The following is a 21,642-nucleotide window of genomic DNA, read 5'->3' as shown; positions in this document are numbered from 1 at the left end:
TGGAGCCATAGGGAAGACACCCAGGCTTTTCCCCAGACCATGCGGATCAGGTTTGTCTGGAGTGGCCTCTCCAGGTGGCTGTGCAGGAATCCGGAATCTGGAATCAGGGCACCCTCTTGCTGGCCTTGGCCAACATGACTTGCCTCCCAGTGAAACTGCTGATTCCTCTGAAAACCTGGGCTTTATTTATCTCGCCCATCCTCCTTATAACTCCTCTGCAAGTTGATCATGGCTCCCTACCTCTGCAACACCTTGACCTCGTGGTGTAAAACTGGAATTTACTCTAGATCTTTCTCTGAACCTATCCTGATATCTCACCAAACCCCTGACCTTTTTGGCTCTGGATCTCCCTCCCAATCACTTTGCCCAGCTAGGTAGACCTACATCTGCCAGTGTCTGCTCAGATTTGCTTTTCTTGGCTCTGGTGTCCACAAGTGCAATGGCTTCAAAATGCACATCCTTGGCTGGCCCCTACCAGTCTCCTTGCTTTCCGAACCCCAGGCTTCTTGCAGACAGAGAATCGGCCACTCTGTCACTAAGGCTCATAGCATCTGCGGGGGTCCTGGCAGCAGTCTCCACAGATCAGCCTGATGACTGAGGTGGGTATGACCTGTTTTGCTATTTTTCTTGGCTCTAATACTCAAATTTTAATGTCCTTATGTAGCAAGCCCAGCAAGCAGAAATACTCTCTTCTAATGTTTTGTAAATAACTTTGCTTATGTCACTCCAGTGCTCGAATGTCTAATGGCACTCCACTGCCTGCCAAAGCTGGATAATAATGAAAATAAAATCTCTTACAGAACATGGTAGGCCAGGTAATGTGCTAAGTGTTTTACATACATATCTCATTTAATCAATGATATACTATTATCCCCACTTTAAAGATGAGGAACTTGAGGGACAGCTAGGAAGCTTCAATAAATAAGCCCTCTGGCAGATAAGTCATATACTAACTAACCACTACTGCATCTCTTTTCCCCCCCTATTTTCCCCTAATGTCTTTTCATTAAGTTTTTATTATGGAAACTTTCCGACATACACAAAAATAGAAAGGGCAGCGTAATAAACCACCACAAACCCATCACCCAGCTTCAACAACCATTAACACAGCCAATTTCATTTCACCCATATTCTCATTCATTCTCTTTCCACCTCCCATCCTGCCCAAACTGGATAAGATTGAAGCAGATTCTGAACATCATATCGTTTCAGGTGTAAATATTTCAAAATATAATTCTAAAATGTGTAATATTTCTACCTCTAATAAGACCCCCAAAACAAACTTATTAGCCTGGCTTCTGAATCACCGGGTTCTAACTAACTAGATTATCTCTGATTATGACCACACACAGGTTCTGCTCTAAGCCAGTTTTATGAAGGGTGGCTCCAGAGCATCTGAATGAAAAGACTTTGGGGTGATTTGTGAAACTTCAGGTTGCTGAACTCTACCCCAGACCTTCTGAATCAGAAATTCTGATAAGGCCCAAGGGTCAACGTTTTGGTAAGCTTCCCCAGGTAACTGTTGTATGCTCTAAAGCTTGAGAACTTCAGGTACAAAGTTGCCCACATATCTTCTGTACTTCCTTTACTTGCCTTATTTATGGTGTTCCATCTTGAAATCGCTCCCTTTCCTTTACTACTTCGAACCAGTCACCACATTTTCCCTAGACCAGATGTCAGCTCTTTCCTGAAGTCTTTTCCTGATTTTTCCAATAAAATAGTCTCTCCTTTTTTAAACATCCTAACACTTTATATCTCTTATGTACCAAGCACAGCCATTGTGATACCCTTTCTTATGCATTTATTTTATCTTGGCTATCAGATTACAAACTACTTGAGGATAAGGGACATTTTTAACACTTCTTTGTAATTTTGTGTATTATGCCCTATAAGAATTAGCAATTATTAAACGATTCTAGAATTGACTTGTACTCTCTCCTATAATTTAGAACTTTAATTTCAAAGCTAACTATACACAGTTTTATATCAAGTCAAAATCAATGTTCAAGCAAATGGATTCTTTCCCCATTTCACATTTAGCCTAAGGATGCAGAAGCTAAGAAAACTATTCCTAGATCATTATCATTAATTACAAAATATAACATTTTACTATTTAAAAAGGATGTTAGAACTTTGCTTCCAGATATGCTGGACTACAGACAACCTCCCTGTGGAAAACAATGCTAAAACCCAGATGTAATACAAAAAGCAACTAGTCACAGGTACTGGAGAGTGAACAGAAGCAGAGGGACTCAGGTGGGGAGTTTATGCTCACTTGAAGGAGAGATGGGAGCTCTATAAGTGAGTTCCAATTTCCAGTTTTTCACCTGGAGCTGAGAAGAGTCTGCAAGGTGCACACAGTGCAATGGAGCGCACTGGTGTTACAAGGATAGAGGCAGAGAGGGTCATCAACTCTACACCCAAGAACCACACATGGCTGCACTGAGACCAGAGCTGCTGCATGAGAACGAAAACCTGAAGTTCAAGCCCTACCCAAAAAATTACCTGCCAGCACAGAGGAGAAAGTGCTCATCAGAGAAAAGTAACTGAATCCAGAATGTCCACAACTTAATGTTCATCACGTCTAGAATACAATAAAAAATTACTTAACATGCCAAGAGGCAAGAAAATGGAACACCTTCTCCAAAAAAGCAACTCCATTGCTTATGGAGTGACATAAGCAAAGTTATTTACAACATCAACAGAGTCACACCCAAGATGAACCAAATTAGGAATTTACAAGAATTTTTTTTAACTTTTAAGTTTTTTGTTAATGTTTATTTATTTTTGAGAGAGAGAGAGAGAGAGTGTGAGCAGGCGAGTGGCAGAGAGAGAGGGAGACACAGAATCTGAAGCAGGCTTTGAGCTGTCAGCACAGAGCCCAATGTGGGGATCGAACTCACAAACCACGAGATCATGAGCTGAGCTAAAGTTGGACGCTTAACCAACTTGAGCCACCCAGGGGCCTCTGAATTTACAAGGATTTTTAAATGAGTATTTTAACTACCTGAGGGTCATATGTTAAACAAAGCATCATTTTAATGCTTGAGAAATCTTAGCAGAGTAGTGGTAAGTCTCAGAAGAAAAATAGATATAATAAAAGAGAACCAAATAAAATTTTAGAACTAAAATATAGAATTGCTAAAACAAAAAAAATTAACTAGATAGACTTAATAGTAAAATTGACATGACAGAGGAAAGAGCAAATGAACTTGAATATAGATAAGTAGAAATTATCCCTGGTGAAGAACAGAGATTAAAAAATTATTTAAAAAAAATAGAACCTTGGGGATGTGTTAGATGATATTAAAAGGTTAAAGTATGCATAATTGAAATATCAGAAGGAAAGGAATGAGAAAATGGGGTGCAGGATACGTAAAAGTTCAACTCATAAGTCATCAAAAACTTAAACGTAAAAGCTACAACTATTAAAGTATGAAAAAAATATTTGGAGGCATATAGTTAGATTTAAGAAATCTTAAACAGGTCATCAAAAGCACAAATTATAAGGAATAAGTTGATAAAAATGAATTACATCAAGATTAAGAACTTTTGCTCTTCAAAAGACATAGTTTTAAAAATGGGGGGGCTTTGCAGAACATGTATTTTAAAAAGGGCTTTATCCTGATTGTATAAAGAACTTTTGCAATTCAATAATGAAAAGACAAAACGCAATTCAAAAAGGAAAAGATGATTTGAACAAGTATTTCACCAAAAAAAGATATACGTAGTCAATAAACATATGAAAAATGCTCAACATTACTAGTCATCAGATGAATGCAAATTAGAAATCACATATAACCTCTAGAATGGCTAAAGTTAAAAAGACTGACAACACTAACTGCTGACAAGGATGTGGAAGAGCTAGAAATCTCATATATTGCTGGTGAGAATGGAAGATGGAACAGCCACATTAAAAAACAAGATGGCAGGTGTGCCTGGGTGGCTCAGCTAGTTAGGTGTCTGATTCGGCTCAGGTCATGATCTCATAGTCTGTGAGTTCAAGCCCCACATAGGGGCTCTGTGCTGACAGCTTAGAGCCTGGAGCCTGCTTCAAATTCTGTCTCTCTCTCTCTCTCTCTCTCTCTCTCTCTCTCTCTCTCTCTCTCTCAAAAATAAAATAAAAACATTAAAAAAAATTTTTTTAAACAATATGGCAGTAACTTAGAGAATTAAACATGAATTTACCACATGATCTAGTAAATCTAGTTGTTAGGTACTGCCACAAAATGTGAAAACGTGTCCACAAAAAATATATGACAATTATTCCTAACACCCAAATATGGATAGCTATTATTCATAATAGCCCCAAACTGGAAGCAACCCAAATGTCCATCAATTGGTAAATAGATTTTAAAATAATGTGGTATATACTCTTATGTGGATCCTGAGAAACTTAACAGAAACCCATGGGGGAGGGGAAGAAAAAAAAAAGAAAAAAAAGAGGTTAGAGTGGGAGAGAGCCAAAGCATAAGAGACTCTTAAAAACTGAGAACAAACTGAGGGTTGATGAGGGGTGGGAGGGAGGGGAGGGTAGGTGATGGGCATTGAAGAGGGCATCTTTTGGGAGGAGCACTGGGTGTTGCATGGAAACTAATTTGACAATAAATATCATATAATAAAAAAAATAAACTGATAAAAAAATAAAATAATGTGGTATATCCATATCATAGAATATTACTCAGTAAGAGTCAGTGAATCTTAAAAACATTATGCTAAGTAGAAACGCAAAAATCTATGTACTGTCTGATTCCATTTAAATAAAATTCTAGAAAAGGCAGAATCCTAGGAACAGCATCTCAAAGACTGCCCAGAGCCATGATTGAGGAAGGAGCTAGAGCGCAAGAGAATTTTCGGGCCAAGTGATCTGTTTCATATCTTGATCTAGTGGTTGCTGCACAGTAATATACAATAACAAAATCAACTGCACACTAAAATTCATGAATTTTATTGTATGCAAAGATCGTAACAAATAAGAGAGATTTTCTTTAAAAAAATAGAGCAAAGAATTAAAACCAAGTATTCTGCACACTGAATTCAGCAGATGAGTAAGCCAATTTAGATAATTTAGGATAACCCTAAGAAACTTGGCAGAAAAGTTAGCTTAGTCTTCCAAAGAGAATGATGGATCTGTTATCAAAACTATCTGAAAACAGCGTATCTGTTTACTGGCCTGGCAGTTAAATCAAGCATTTCAATAAGTGACTCTGGGGACAGAAATGGGCTTGAATCAAATAAAAGAAAATGAAAACTGTCTGATTTGCCTTTTTGGTCAAACAGTGACTTGGCAAGAAATAGCAGTAGAAAGACCTAGAAAAAAAAATTGGCACTAACTCACTAAAAAAAAGAGTTTAATCTTCATGGCTAGTGACATTATATGGTAGAATTGAAAAATAAATAAAACAATGTGCCTCAGGGACTTCAAAAATAAACAGCTGCCGAAGTTGAGATTAAAAATTATCGTTTGGAAAGTAACTCTCAAGTGGTATACACAAAAGACATATTCATTTTACTTTATAGGAAACAGATAACTGAATAATCATCTCGACACTCTCAGGCTTTGGATTTTTTTTTAAATAACCTTTTATTTTAGAACAGTTCTGAATTTACAGAATTATTAAAAAGATTGTATGAGTAGTTCTCATATACCTCATACTCAATTTCCCCCATTATTAATATTTTACATTACATGGTACATTTTTCACAATTGGTGAACCGATATTAATATGTTACCATTAACTGCGGTCCATCCTTTATTAAGATTTCCTTTGTTTTTACCTAATACCTTTTTCTGTTCCAGGATCTCACCAGGAAACAGCATTACACTTGGTAGTCATATTTCCTTCAGCATTCTTGATGACAATTTCTCAGATTTACCTTGCTTTTGATAACCTTGACAGTTTTGAGGAGCACTGACCTGCTGTTTTGTAGAATGTCCCTCATTTGGGCTTTGTCTGATGTTTTTCTCATGGTTAGACTGGGATTGGACTTTTAAAATATCTTTTGCTTCATTCTTTAACTCTTAAAATCACCATAATGTCATATTATAAAAATGTAGATTATTACCCAGATAATCATGTCCATCTGATTAGAAAATGTCTGAAAGTACTCCTACTATAGATTTAAGTGAATGTAAGTAGATCACAGTGAATTATCATTCATACTAAAGCTCTAAAATATAGCTATTATTTTACATATTCTACCATATAAATACCCCATTAATACTTAATATTAATTAATTGAGACCTAAATAAGATACAGCAGTGTATCCACAGCTAGTCACAATCCCTAACTTTACAGTGAGTCATTTTTTTTTAATGTTTGTTTATTTATTTTGAGAGAGAGAGAGCACAAGCATGAGAGCAGGGGAGGAACAGACAGAGAGAGAATCCCAACAAGGCTCCACATTCAGTGTGGAACCCAGGGCAGGACTCGATCTCATGTGAGATCATGACCTGAGCAGAAATCAAGAATCAGACACTCAACCAACTGAAGCACCCAAGTGCCCCTACAGCGAGTCATTTTGTTTAGGTTAGTCTTATGCATTTTAAGGAACTAAATTATATATTTTAACATATTCTCTTCCAAATGGCAGGTGGATTTTAAAAAGTTATTTTCCAAGTGGCTTTAAGAAATAAAAATATCCTTAAAACATGAGGAAGAACATGAGCTCCTATTATTACTACCTTTCTATTATAATTTATCAATTCCTACTGTTAACTTGTTCAAATTTAACAGAGGAATGCAAAAGTAAACAGTTTAACACATGAAGGAAAGAAAAATGTACTCCATTACTAAGGCCACTGAATCAGTGACAGGTCTTTTTTCTTATGACACAATGCACCTTATTCATGATTGGAAAAAGTCGCAGGAATTTCCATGTCAGTCAAACTCTGGACTTCAATCCCAACTTTTACAAAACGTTTTAATTAGTATGTTCCAGAGTATTATTTGGCTTTAATCCTAAAGACAAGGCCAACAGAAGTTGGATCTGTTCAACATGCCAAGGAGAAATGTTATCTGACATGACCTTGGAAAAGGTGAACCAGCTCTAGTCTTTGATTGGGGGAAAAAAATAAACAGCTAGGAAGGTGGGCTAGCCCAAAATAGAAGTGCTTTATCAGCCGCAAAAATTATTAGACTATGTTCTTATTCAGATTTTGCAGCAAGTAATTCAAGTAGGAAAACAAAAAGAAAATAAAACCCACTAAGCACAGCATCCCAGAAGATATAGCATCCACCTGTCAGATTGGTTAGTCACACAGATTGTAGATCTGAGCAGAGTTTTTAGGTCCAAAGACATCTTGAGCCTGCAGACTGCTTGGCTTATCGTGGGGGCTCAATATGTTTTTCAGAAAAACAAGTGAGGAAATGTCTTCACGAAAACAGCACGGGTGCAAATGCTCAAATAGCGCCTTAGCAAATCCTCTAAGTCCCTCAAGCAGCCCCACAAAAGTTCTGTCAACAAAAGCCTAAAGATCCATTGTTGTTCTCACTGCTTACTTTCTGAATGTCAAATTTGTAGGAGGAGCAGGTCTAGGGACTGAGGTCAAAAAGGAGAAAGTCCCCTTGATGAGCACTGGGTGTTGTATGGAAACCAATTTGACAATAAGTTTCATATTAAAAAAAAAAAGAGTAGCCTCTCTCCTGATTTGCTCATTTATATCCCAGCCTGTTTATATCTCAGACCAAAAAAGAAAACAATTATAGCCTTTAAAGCCACTTCACTTTCCTCAGTGTCTGTATGCACATGGCATTTCTAACAACTGGGAGAGAAATCATCTAATCATAGAAGGTCAAATAAGAAAGGGACACAAGTTTTACCTGGTCCAACCACCTATCTGATTAATGAAGGGAAAATATAAGCTTCATAATGCAGCAGAAATTAAGGGCAGGGTTTTTATTTTTTAAAAAAGTTTCAGTCCCGTTTCCTCTAGTAAATCAGAATCAACCTTGAAGCAGTGACATACCTGTTGAGAGCTGATATTTATAGGTTGTTTTAAAACGATCCATGTGACACTCTCAAGAAGAGGTGGGACCGTAAGGGAACCAGGGTATGTCCAGTAGTCCCAGGACGGAGGAAGCAGAGATAATGGGTCAAAATTCGTGAATCGAGTTTGTTTACCCTAGTGGAGAAAAAAGAATTCCTACAAATTACAATGGGATAGCTTTACACAGACCTCAAAAAAACACACATCCCATGAAATACGATTTTACTGGAATTCTTTAACTCATGGAATTATTTAGTATCTGCCTTTGTATCTTTAAAAGAAGTATCTGCCTTAATCTAAAAATTTTACATGAAGCAGAACATTACCTAAATTTATTTAAGAAGCACAAGATTTGTTTGAAATGTGCTGCAACTAAATGCTTATTGTGCAAAACTCCAATATGAGAAACTAAGTATGCATGGATTTATTAGTAATGGTTTTAGATAATTTAAGACCCCTTCATAATTTTCAAAACACACTTGGCAATAGGTTAATTCTGCTCTATTGGTCAAGTGTGTTCCAAACCTGCTTCAAAGCAGATAACATATCCAATGTCCAAAGTCTAAGTTATTAAAAGAAGGTAAGAGAATTCAGGAGAGAACAAGTCATTAGCACCTAGTATTTTATTGTACCTTTTCTTTAATGGAATCCAAAATGTCGGTAATCTTTTGCAGTTGAGAATTGTGTTCACCAATCTGAAAGCATGAAATTTCAAAAGAAACGGTTACTGTTAACAGAACAGGTCTGATTCACTCCATGCCAGTCACTTTTTTTTTAACCCTTTTTTTGAAAAACCTTTGCCAACCCAGAACAAACAGTAATTGTTCAATAATGAATCTGTCTTTTACCTGCTGGCTTTAGCATGCCAGAGAATGTGAATAACAAGATAATGTTACAGGGCTCCTTGGCTGAATTATAAGTTTGATTCTAAAATGAGTAGTAACAGCTACATATTCTTTAGCTTTATGAAGGTTTAATGTACAGGTTAACTTAAGAGAAAACTTGATTAGGAAACTCTAACATAATACTTGCACAATTCAACCAGATGTGACCTTCAGACCCCACATCTAAACAGACTCTTGTGACATCAAAGTATTAAAAGAAAACATCTCCCATTCTCAACCTAAAATGATTTGAGGTCCTGAACCAAAACGATACATTGTCATGAGTAGAAATCATCAGAAAAATAGATGTAACTCTTTTCATTGTTAGGGATGTCCTGAATCGACCTGAAGGTTTTAAGTCCTTCAGGATGAAAGTATAATCTCTTGCTTCACTTGGACTCCACTGCCACCAGCAGACTTGGTGGCCAAAGGGAGGGAGCCGCTGCCATTCATGCCTCCCTCCCTTCTGCCCTGGGCTTCCCCCAGTCCCAGCCCCAACGAGTTACATCACACACAGAGTCGGTGGCAAAGCAGAAGTGCACGCCCTGCAAGAATGCGGTGCAGTGGGAGCCCAACCCACCCACGGGTATTATAACAATGATACTTGCCTAATCCCATGTGAATATTAGACAAAGGAAACTACAACAAAATTTTTAAAAAATTGGTCAGTGTGTTTGAGACAACAAACCATTGTGGTAAAACTAGTGCTTCAAGAATCAGGAACTTGAACTTGACTGTCTGTTATCTCTAAAGACTGTGCAATCAGGAAGAGCCTACAATAAAGCCTACAATAAGAGCCTACAATAAAGATCTTCTTCTCAGAATGTTAGTGTTATTCCTGCTACTATTATTGTTGTTGCTGCTGCTGCTGTTTCTACCCACATAAAAATGATCAATGGACAATAAGAGGAAACAGAAGACAAATCTCCTAAGGTAGTTGTGGACTATTAGATGAATCATAAATTAATACATAAATCTTTAATATTAATTGCAAAAGGAAAACATTAAAGTTAGAATGAGTTTACTATTAAAAGTGGTAGACTATCTTCTCCATGACTGAAACTCTTTATCCAACATGACTGATCAATTATTTAAAATGAAATCAGTGTATTCTCACCTGTAAAAATACTCCCAAAACAGCTAGTCCATCTGGCTCATGAGCTGCCTCAACAAAGCTGGGATATTTGTCTGAATTCCAATGAACAACATGGAGCTGAAAGGGAGGTATGCAACATAATTCAAATGTTTTATTGTAAAACATCCTTAAAAACATAAATGAAAATAGAATATTTATATAGATTTTCTGGTGCTGTGCACTCATGTATATAACGTATTCTTCACAAGAATCTTGGACAGAATCTTATTTGTTTTCATCCAAAAACCAGAGACAAAAACCATGGCCACATAGTCTGTGGTGCACTATCAGAAGTTCTACATCATTATTTAGAATGCTCTGGACTATCCTGCCAAGGAACAATCTCCAGCCATTGCTCCTGAGTGACTTAAGGCTCCCCCACAGCCTTCCAAGCGTGGGATTGCAACACAGCCGCCTTAGGTCAGGTCCCAGCTGGTGGCAGAGTCCACTAAATGAGCTCAGGCTCACAGGATGACAGAGAAGTCCACTGAGGTCTGCAGTGACTGAGTCCTGCTGCTAAGGACAGTGCCAATTGTTCCTGAAACTGCCCAGTCAGCTGTTCATCACTGTACTCTAAGACATTTTATGGCTTGAAAGTGCAAACTCTCCTTAACACAACTATTTTAAGCAATATTCACACATTTATTACCATCTATAAATATGTTCAGATCCTTTGCTGACAGCAACTTTTAATGGGGACAAAGAGGCTTTGTCTAGGAACAGGAACTAGGAACCAGAGGTGTCTGAGGATGAAAATGAGAGGCAGGTGGTGCTACTGAGGTGGGGGAAAGGAAAGAAGGGGAGAGGGAAGGAGTTGGAAGACTTGGAACTCTAGGAAATAGGTTACACCTACTTCACAACTTGGACCTCATGCAAAATCCAAAGGTGTTCTAAATGTTCTGCCATTGTACACAGTGCAGTATCCCTATCACACAAACAACTGTGGAAGACTGTAGATTAACAATATGGCAGAAAACCACTCTGGGAAGATCTTCATTCCTGAGTAAGGGGAAGAACAATCTAAACTAAGATAGATGCTAAAGGGCAATGTGCCACACTCACATGATTCAGCCAAGATCACGAGTAGACCATGTGGTCCAAGAACCCCTATATGAGGGACTGACTTCAGATAAAATCTCCTTTAAATAAATCCTTTTGGCAACTCAGGAAGGAAACACATATAAAGGGTTTCATGCACAAATAACCTTTCTGGCTAACTCTTACAGAGAGGATTTAGTATGTTCAAAGACATATTTTAATCCCATGCTTTAACTATAACTTCACATCTTATAGGCAACTAATATGGGGGATTTCTGAATAAATAAGAATTATCATAAATAGTGAGCCACAAAACTATAAAATAGTACACCATCCACAAATAATCAAGGACGATTGTGGGATATCCATATAGAAAATACAAAAGTGGGGGGCGCCTGGGTGGCACAGTCGGTTAAGCGTCCGACTTCAGCCAGGTCACGATCTCGTGGTCCGTGAGTTCGAGCCCCGCATCAGGCTCTGGGCTGATGGCTCAGAGCCTGGAGCCTGTTTCCGATTCTGTGTCTCCCTCTCTCTCTGCCCCTCCCCGTTCATGCTCTGTCTCTCTCTGTCCCAAAAATAAATAAAAACGTTGAAAAAAAAATTAAAAAAAAAAAAAAAAAGAAAATACAAAAGTGGGTCCCACCCTGTGACCCAGCAATTGCACAAAGGATAAAAAAATATATAGATTCAAAGGGGGTACATGCACCCCAATGTTTACAGCAGCATTATCAACAATAGCCAAACTATGGAGAGACCCCAAATGTCCATCGACTGATGAATAGATAAAGAAGATGTGGTACACATATACAATGGAATATTACTCAGCCATCAAAAAAGAATGAGATCTTGCCATTTGCAAGGACATGGATGGAGCCAAAATGTATTACACTAAACAGGATAAGTCAAACAGAAAAAGACAAATACCATATGATTTCACTCATATGTGGATTCTAAGAAACAAAACAGATGAACATATGGAAAGGTGGGGGTCAGGGAATAGAAGAGAGAGAAACAAACCACAAGAGACTCTTAAAGACAGAAGAAACTGAGGGTTCATAGAGGGAGGTGGGTGGGGGACGGGCTAGATGGGTGATGGGCATTAAGGAGGACACTTGTGATGAGCACTGCGTGTTGTATGTAAGTGATGAATCACTGAATATTACTCCTGCAACCGGTATTGCACTGTATGTTAACTAAATAAAATTTACATGAAAAAAAAAGTGGAGGGGCACCTGGGTGGCTCAGTCAGTTAAGCATCCGACTTCAGCTCAGGTCATGATCTCACGGTTCATGAGTTTGAGCCCCACATTGGGCTCCCTGCTGTCAGCGCAGAGCCCGCTTTGAATCCTCTGTCTGCCCCGCCCTTGCTCTCTCTCTCTCTCTCTCTCTCTCTCAAAATAAATAAACATTAAAAAAAAAAAGTGGATTCCGGTGTTGCCATGTTCCAAGTTGGTGTGAGATAGCTGGAGGAGGAACAAAACCTGAAAACACTAAATGATGAAACAAAATTCATTTGGTTCACATGAGATAGATGACATTCCACTGGAAGGGAGGGGCTGAAAAGAACATTAAGGTTGTTTAAAATGGCTCTGTGCCAACCCATCAGCTCACTTAGTAAGAGATGACACCAAAGAGATAGAAAGATGTGAAATGACTTCTTTAGGTTCACAACCACAATTGACTAGAAAATGAACATGTAACTAAAGAGAAATGAATCTATATATCCTGCTGCTGGTTAAAAAACAGCAAATGTGTAGAATATTCTGGGAAACTAGAGCAACAAAACTCTTTTTAAACAAGTCTTTCTCCCACACACCTTGCCTAACTGGCAGCAATACCTTCAGAGAAACTGTTATCACTTGTATTAGCATTTGTATTTGAATTAAAACTCAAACAAATAGCAAACTCACATTTCCTGACTAACAACAACAGCCACCGTGATTGAAGTCATAGCCATGACAAAAATGGAAATGAGAAGATTCTTCCCTGTTGCAAAATAATTCCTAAATAATAGTATTATTCAACTTTAGCATTTTTAACTGCATACTACTGATATGTCAATTACAGTTAGCATGCCCAAGATTGCCATTAATGTTAAAATCATAGTTTTACTATCAACTACATATTTAATATGCTTACTATATAATCTGCACAAACTGGAATCAGATGAAGTTCTAAATATGGAGCGGATTAGGGGCGCTTGGGTGGCTCAGTCGGTTGAGCGTCTGACTGCGGCTCAGGTCATGATCTCACAGTCCGTGGGTTCGAGCCCCACGTCAGGCTCTGTGTTGACAGCTCAGAGTCCAGAGCCTGCTTCAGATTCTGTGTCTCCCTCTCTCTCTGCCCATCCCCCCACTCATGCTCTGTCTCTCTCTGTGTGTATCAAAAATAAATAAACATTTAAAAAATTTTAAATATGGAGTGGATTATTAGTCTACTTTGTATAGATGCCTAACCCTTGGGATATGGTTTTTCATGATTTAGATCACTTTAATCTCTCTATAACAGTTACAAATCATCAGAGTAGACCTCAAGTTAAGTTTTTATACGGTACATTTTAAATGGTTTTCCTTTCCTTTCTTTTCTTCTTTTTATTTTGTAAGAGGGTACAACTCAATGACAGTCATGAAATTAGGTACAAATGTAGCTGGAAAAACTAATTAACACTTTAGACTCCTATCTACAGCTTAGCACAAAGGGACTCTTTTGAACCTGAAACTAAAAGTAAGTGACTCCCAAATGCTTCCAGCGCCAGCCTGGACCTCTTCCCTAAAGTCCACACTTGCACCCAACAGCCCTTTTGAATGTGAGCCAAGGATATCTATCTAATAGACACCTCAAACTTAACATGTGCAAAACAGAAAGTTAACTTCTCTCTGCAATCTGCTTCTCCCTGGACTTGCCCATCTTAGTAAATGGCAGAACCATCCTGTTTGTTCAAGCCAAACTCTTAGGAGTGTTTCTAGACCCCTCTTTTTTTCTCCCTTCAATCTTGTCATCCTTTTCATTGCCAAGTCCCACTGACTTCACTTCGCAAACACATCATGGACTCATCTAGCTCTCTTCATCTCCACCACACCCATACCCCAAACCATCATTGCTCATTTGCACTACATCCATAAGCTTCAAATTTGTCTCCCTGTTTCAACCTTAGCCCAACCTCTTCTCCACATAGCAGCTGGTTCTATTTTATAAAATATAAAGTAGAACATGACATTCCCCTGCTCAAGACCTTCCATCATCTTTGTCTCGATACATTAAGGATAAATCCCATGGGGCGCCTGGGTGGCGCAGTCGGTTAAGCGTCCGACTTCAGCCAGGTCACGATCTCGCAGTCCGTGAGTTCGAGCCCTGCGTCAGGCTCTGGGCTGATGGCTCAGAGCCTGGAGCCTGTTTCCGATTCTGTGTCTCCCTCTCTCTCTGCCCCTCCCCCATTCATGCTCTGTCTCTCTCTGTCCCCCCAAAAAATAAATAAACGTTGAAAAAAAATTTTTTTTTAAAAAAAGGATAAATCCCAAATTTCTTACCATGCCCCACAAAGCCTGACAAGGCATGGTCCTTGCCTGCTTCTCCAGGACATGGCCTATAACTTCTCCCTCGTTAATTCCAATCCCAGAAGCCAAAGGCTTTTGCTTCTCAAACATGCCAACCTTACTCCTGCCTGGGGTCATCTGTCTTTGCTGTGCCCACTTGCTGAGAAGCTTTTTAGATTTTCTCATAGTGACTCTTAGACATTCAGTTTCAATTCACATAAATCACAAAGAAACGTTTCCTAACTATTCAGTAACACTACCAGCTCCCATGGTATGTTCCTATCAAAGAACTTATCACGTACCATTTATTAATGTTTATCATCTACCTCTAACATCCCCCCAACTCTGAGGTCTGACCCAGACTTCCTCATTCTCCATCAGCATTCCTGTCTCAAACCAGAAAACATGACCCCCTCCTCCTCTCCCCTTCAAACCAAATTAATCAACAAATCCCACTGAAGGGGGATACTTCCAGTCTATACTTCTAGCCAGCACTCCAATTAACTATACTATCATCGATTTACCTGGAACTCCCCCAAAAAATCTTCTCACTGACTCCTCTTATCCATCCCTGCTTCAACCCAATTTATTTTCAAATGGTACCTAGAATGTTTTTTAAATGCAAATATGATCACTTTCCAGTTCAAAGCTAGTCAGTGGCTTCCCACTGCACAGAGAATGAAGTTCACAATCCTTACCATGACTTACCTTACTAAGTGCAGGCCCTCCAGCCCTTCCAACCCTACCTGGGGCAGCTCTCCTCCTTGTTCATGCACCAATCCAACTAGCCACTTTGTTCTTCAAATACGGGATGCACTTTCCCCCCCCAAGTCCTCATACATGATCCCGTGCAGGACCACTGCTGTCTCTCTCCTTTGCCCGGCTCACTGCTGCTCATCCTTTGGTTGGGGCTGAAGGGCTGTTTGCAGGGAAGTGTTCCCTGTTCTATCCCTACTTCCTTCCAGCATTCCCTTCAGGATGAGCACAAGTCAGCTAGGCAAACATGGGGGACATAGTAGGGTCACAATGAATTCTTAAAGAGTGAATGAATTCATGAACAAATGAACAAAATAAGAAATAGTCTTAAACATATATTAAAGAATATATGAAATTCCAGTCAAAGCTTTATCTCCTTCAAGAAGGAAAGTCTACAAAGATGTTTCTTGCTCTGCAAGTCAGGACTCCGAGCTTCTGGAAAATTTCAGGATATGGGTGCCCTTTTCAAGAAACAACTTGCCAGCTCAGATAAGATCTCTCTGAGAGTATGCATTCAAGTTTATGAAACTAGAAAGTAAAACCATAAAGCAATGTGACTAATTTTTCTTAGTTGTTTAGGAATATTACAAAGCAGTAATCCAAAACCAGCTCAATCCCCACAAAGCCTTTAAGATTTAGAACAATGTGTTAAATTTAGAACACAAAATGTGAGAAAGCAACATGAAAACTGTTCAGCAGATGATATAAACTGAGGCACCACACAGATTCAGAAGTCCCACTTCCTACATTCTTGGCTTCTTTTCTCCACTGGCATGGAACACTTTGGATATACATTTTATTTCTCCATCCTAAAAACAGAGCAGGCCCCACACCTTAAGCACTTGGCCTCAGACAAAAGTGTTTTAAGTTGACGAAATGCACACTTTGGTTGATAGACTCAAAGAATAGATGTACCTGTGAATGGAAGAGCAAAACTGGAAAAAAGTTCTGTTGGTTGGATTTCTCTGAACAGCAGAATTATAAAGGAGTATCCATACTCCACAGCTCAGTAACCATGAGAAAATGAAGAAGAACTTTACTGGCCTTGTAACACTGCTCTGTCTCACCTAGATGGCTCACAAGCCAAATTATTTTCACATAAACAGCTTTGGTTGAGTCATACAATAATTCACTTTCGCTTCATGAAAAAGTTGGGTGTTAGCAATATTTAACAGTATGAAAACTTGAAGTATATTATGCTTTGTCATTGAACAGAGGATTAGAAAAAGTAGAGTATTATTAACAAATATAATTATAAAGAAGTGACTTCCCAATTAAAAAAGAAATCAATGATGGGTGCCTGGGCAGCTCAGTCAGTTAAGTGGCCAACTTCGGCTCAGGTCATGATCTCGCGGTCCGTGAGTTCAAGCCCCGCGTCAGGCTCTGTGCTAACAGCTCAGAGCCTGGAGCCTGCTTCAGATTCTGTGTCTCCCTCTCTTTCTGCCTGTTCCCCACTCACACTCTGTCTCTGTCTCTCAAAAAGTGAATAAACATTAAAAATTTTTTTAAAGAGTCAATGAATGCTTTATTGTGTTATGCTTTACCAATGACCTTAATAATTAACAGATTCCATTCTATACCTGTAATTATAGAGGTAATGTAGAGTTTAGGAGAATTTGTGTCTTTGTTTTTTCTTCCCTACAAGAAACTCCGCCATTCACTATTACCTCTACCAAATATGATATTAGTATGTATCTCCGTCTGGACCAAATCCGTACACAGTTGGGCCCAAATCAAATGTCTCTTTCTCTGCCTTCTCAGTGGACTTTTGGGTAGCACAATAGATAGTATAGAAAGATTTGTAATTTGGTATCAGACAAACTTGAATTTAAACCCATTTTACCCACCCCCTAATTGGATAAGTTACTTAATCTCTCCAAATCTGCAGTTTACTCGTTTCTAGAATGAGCACAATAACCCTAAGTTCTCAGAGTTGGTATAAGACTCAGAAGAGCCACACTGATCGCTCTCATATTGATAAACTCTCATGTTGATTGAATAAAGCAATTTCAGACACCGAGAAACCTAACTGACTCAGGATCAATTTGGAGTCAAGAGAGTTGCCCTCTACGTTCCTTAAATCCCATCACCTAGGAAAACACCGAATCATGAATCTATGTCTGTTGGCTTACCTCTGCAGCGTATCTCACTCCATCCACCACGTGTTCAGAGCCGTGATCATCAGCAGACCCCCAATGCAGGTGAAACTGCCGCAGCCTGTAGTTTCCAGTGAGAGGACCCCCACGCAGAACTAAAATGGCGATGCATTTTCAATTGTGAGCAAGAAAACAATCTTTACACATGCTGCTACAACCCACATCATCTCCCTGAACACACGCAGGTCCTCCAAGGAAGTGTTTACAAATGTGTCATTCAGTTTGTGGACAGGAACACAACTTTTAGGTATATGAGGAGTGCGTACAAACATTTTAAAAGGTTGGAGAGTCTACAAAACAGATTTTTATGGAATATCTGGGAAACCAGAGCAGACAGTGGTTGGAAAGTAGAAGAAATTAGGAGTTCTTAAAGGTAAGGAATTGGTCTGTTTATTGGAGAATGTCAGCCTCTCTGAATAAGGATGTGATTATGTAAAAAGGGCCACCTTGAACTTGGTAGAGCAGTCCAGCATTATGATTAAAGAATAGTGTCCTGCACTGAGAAGACCTGGGCTCATGCTCTTACTGGTGATCTTGCATGAACTCTAACTTCAAAGCACCAGCTTTCATGTCTGTAACCTCAAGAGAGTAATGCTCCCTCCTCCTAATGCTGTTTTGAAACTAGAAGAAAAGTTGAATACAAAGGACTTAACACTGCCTGGCACACAGTGAGCATGCTGGACATGTTAGCTATTATTACTATTTTATTGTGTTAGGATTACTACAAAAACTGGCCAAGTAAGCATATCTTCTGTACTTAAATTCTATCTTCCCAGGGAAACCTGGAATACAGTGCAAAATTAATTCTTTTCTGACAACAGAATCATATCTTAAGTATATAGAAAATCTTCTTAATATAAAACATAGCTCTAACCTGTCTCCTCCTAATTAATCTTTATTGGGCATGTTTATGGGGGGATAAGACAGCATTGGATATTGAATATACCATACACATTACTAATCTCCCACCAACATCCAGTAGAATTAAGTGTTAGATTATGAGGTTCAGTCTTAATAACAGTTTGATTTAAATGACCTTCCTCTTCAGAGATTTCAGATAGGTAGACAGATAGAGATAAAGAGAGAGAGAGAGAGAGAAATCTCAAAATTTGTCAAGAATGATCCATCTTATATATGAATCAAAAGATGTTAATGGGGTTCCTGGCTGGCTCAGTCAGCAGAGCATGTGACTCTTGATCTCAGGGTCATGAGTTTAAGTTCCACATTGGGCATGGAGTCTACTTAAAAAAGAAGCAAGGGGAGCCTGGATGGCTCATTTGGTTGAGCATCTGACTTCGGCTCAGGTCTAATCTCATATTCTGTGAGTTCAAGCCCTGCATTGGGCTCTGTGCTGACAGGTCAGAGCCTGGAGCCTGCTTCAGATCCTGTGTCTCCCTGTCTCTCTGCCCCACCCCTGCTTGCACTCTGTCTCTCAAAAATGAATAAACGTTAAAAAATTAAAAAAAAAAAGAAGCAAAAGATGTTAAGAGGTATCACATGCAGTAAGGATGCCTAAGGCACACGCCTCTTTGAGCCCCTTTGTGGGAGAAAAATGATACAGATGGCTGCCTCTATTAACCAGTACAATTGAACTCATTTCTTCCTTACTCAATTTGACTCAGTGAAGTTGAACATCAATGATTAAGAGTTACCGTGGTTAGAATCAGCAAACCTGGGAATGGTCCCAGCTCAGCAACTGAATTATGTGATCTTTCAAGATTCACTTAAGTCTCTGTGGGCTTTAGCTTTCTCATGCATAATTGTGTTCATCTGTCCATCTGTCTGTCTATTTTTAATTAGGAGATAGGACTGGATGCTTTTTGACTTATACAATTATCAAAATTACCAAGGGAAAAAATTGAGCATATGCATTTCATTTTGTGGGATTTTTTTTTTTTTGGAAGATTGAATGGTAGGAACTTCCCTTAGATTTATTTGGATCCAGATTTTTTTTTTTTAAATAACCAAAGATGGCTATTTCCAAATCCCTCTGAAAAGTTAAAGAGAAGAACCATTTACATCAGACTCTAAGGCTTGCTCTTCTGTTACACCGTTATAAGCAGAATAATGTTAGGGTTTTGAGTCTCCCACTGGACAGTGTTCATGAGGGCAGAGGCTCTGTCCAACTGGATCACTGCTGTACCCATCATCTAGCATGGAACCTATCACAGAGGAGATGTATGATAAATATTTGATGAATGAATGAATAAAACATTTGATTTGTCTTTAAACAAACATTTTCAAAGATCATTCACAGATAAATTAATTTAAAAGGCAAATTTCCCTAAGTGACTCCATACAGCATGGATACAGTGGCATTCCAAATGAAAAGAAATCAACAATTCTATTGTCCTTTCTTTTCTTGCAGCAGTAGCATAAAACCTGAGCTGAAACATAAAGTCATTCCTTCACAGATAAAAGGCAGATTACAGAGCTTGAGTAATCAATGTGGAATTAACTTTGGGAGAAGATGCAAATAAGCTGGCTCAGGAGAAAGAAAATGATACCAAAAAACACACATTGTTAGGGAAACATCCAAGAATAATGGCTGATCTCTGGAAAGCCTGCTCAGAATCCAGGGTTTAAAGCCAGATTAGCATAGCTCTGTTAGTTAAGCAACAAAGATTGCCTTACACTCTACATATTTGGACTCCACACGTGAGTGTTTCAATTAAAATATCCAAACTGGGGGCTCCTGGGTGGCTCAGTTGGTTACGTGTCCAACTCTTAATTTTGGCTCAGGTCATGATCTCATGGTTCATGAGTTTGAGCTCCATGTCCAACTCTGAGCTGACAGCATGGAGCCTGCTTGGGATTCTCTCTCTCCCTCTATCTCTCAATAAATAATGAATAAATGTTAAAAATAAAATAAAATAAAATAAAATAAAATAAAATAAAATAAAATAATAAAATAAAATATCCAAACTGGGACCATGATCAGCAACTGTCTACGTGTGAAGAAAACATTCTCTTAGAACAGAGCTCTTCTGAAGAAAGCTTCCCACAGGATGGGGAAAAGTAAGTCAAAATATCAAGGTTGATTTATCACTGACTTTGAGATACACTATAATAAAATAACATAACTATAGTATAAAATGAATAATGGCAACAAAAATTATTTTTAGGGGGAATGAGTTAGTGTTTTCAAGCATCAAATCATTCACCTTCCTCTGTAATCCAGATGAGTAACTAAATATTATTGTCTCCATCTTATATCCGAAAACAGTAATTGTTTCTCCCAAATCATACTTGGTATACATATATAGTCCACTTATCCTTTCATTCAGAATTTTTTAAAAATCTATTCCAAATAAAACACTCATATAAGAGGTCCACAGAGAGTAAGCAATCAGAGTTAAGTGCCATTAAAATTTGGGAACTTTTTATTATCTTAATAAAAGAATCCTTGTCATTTGTTATATGCTGCAAAGACCAACAATGTTGTGAAACTAGAATGTATATGTTACTCCATTGAGTTTGACTTTTTTAAATTGTTGGTAACTGCTTCTTTTCTGAAACCACACTGTAGCCAATGGCCTTAAATGGTAACCAAGGCTTGCGACAAAATCAGAAAGAAAATAATTTAAAAATTAACACACTTGTCTATGCATGCATTTACTGTCTATCCCACCAGGATACAAACTCTTCTAAGGCAGAATCTGTCTTGTTCTCTTGTATCTCTAGTGCTTAAGACAGTGTCTGCACCAATAAATATTAAAAACATAAAACAAGAGACCTCACCTGTAGAAGCACGTCTCTGTAAACTTCAGTTTATAAGATGGCTACTGAATAAGTGACCTGGGAACCACTAGAGAACATGTTCTTATGAATCTAATGAAAGTCATAGACTAATCACTGTGTGGTAAACAGTTCTCTGAAGCAAAGCTAAATGAATAGCACATGTATTTTGCTTGGACCCTAGGAAAAGAGGAAGCAAAGGGCACAAATCTGCCAGGATTATACTGTGAGAGAGAGAGAGAGAGACCAAAGCCATAAATGCTTCCAGTCAGTGGGGCCTGAATTCTTTATGGAGCCAGGAAAGTCTTCGTTAAGTCTGGCCTCTTTTGCTCTGAGCATATGCACACCAGGTTACTCTCTGCTTATTCATTCAACAATTCTGAATACCTTGCTATGGGCTGGCAACTATGT

General features: G+C 38.5%; 1 protein-coding gene and 1 non-coding gene across 3 annotated transcripts in view; one reads left to right on the top strand and one right to left on the bottom strand.

The window, feature by feature from the left end:
* Positions 1 to 21,642, bottom strand: part of CA13 (carbonic anhydrase 13) — a 48,525-nt gene that overhangs the window by 2,891 nt on the left and 23,992 nt on the right. For both annotated transcript variants that reach the window (XM_019822845.3, XM_003999943.4), the window contains exons 3-6: positions 17,470 to 17,588; positions 9,993 to 10,088; positions 8,624 to 8,686; positions 7,971 to 8,126 (exon numbers count right to left, since the gene is read on the bottom strand). In XM_019822845.3, the coding sequence (XP_019678404.2) occupies positions 7,971 to 8,126; positions 8,624 to 8,686; positions 9,993 to 10,088; positions 17,470 to 17,588 (434 nt within the window). The remainder of the gene's footprint in view (positions 1 to 7,970; positions 8,127 to 8,623; positions 8,687 to 9,992; positions 10,089 to 17,469; positions 17,589 to 21,642) is intronic.
* TRNAR-GCG lies at positions 13,247 to 13,331 on the top strand. Its single transcript has one exon. It is a non-coding gene; the product is annotated as a tRNA-Arg (tRNA).

The sequence above is a fragment of the Felis catus genome, chromosome F2, assembly GCF_018350175.1.
Source record: "Felis catus isolate Fca126 chromosome F2, F.catus_Fca126_mat1.0, whole genome shotgun sequence".
In the NCBI taxonomy this organism is placed as follows: domain Eukaryota; kingdom Metazoa; phylum Chordata; class Mammalia; order Carnivora; family Felidae; genus Felis; species Felis catus.
This window is presented reverse-complemented; position numbering and strand designations above follow the sequence as displayed.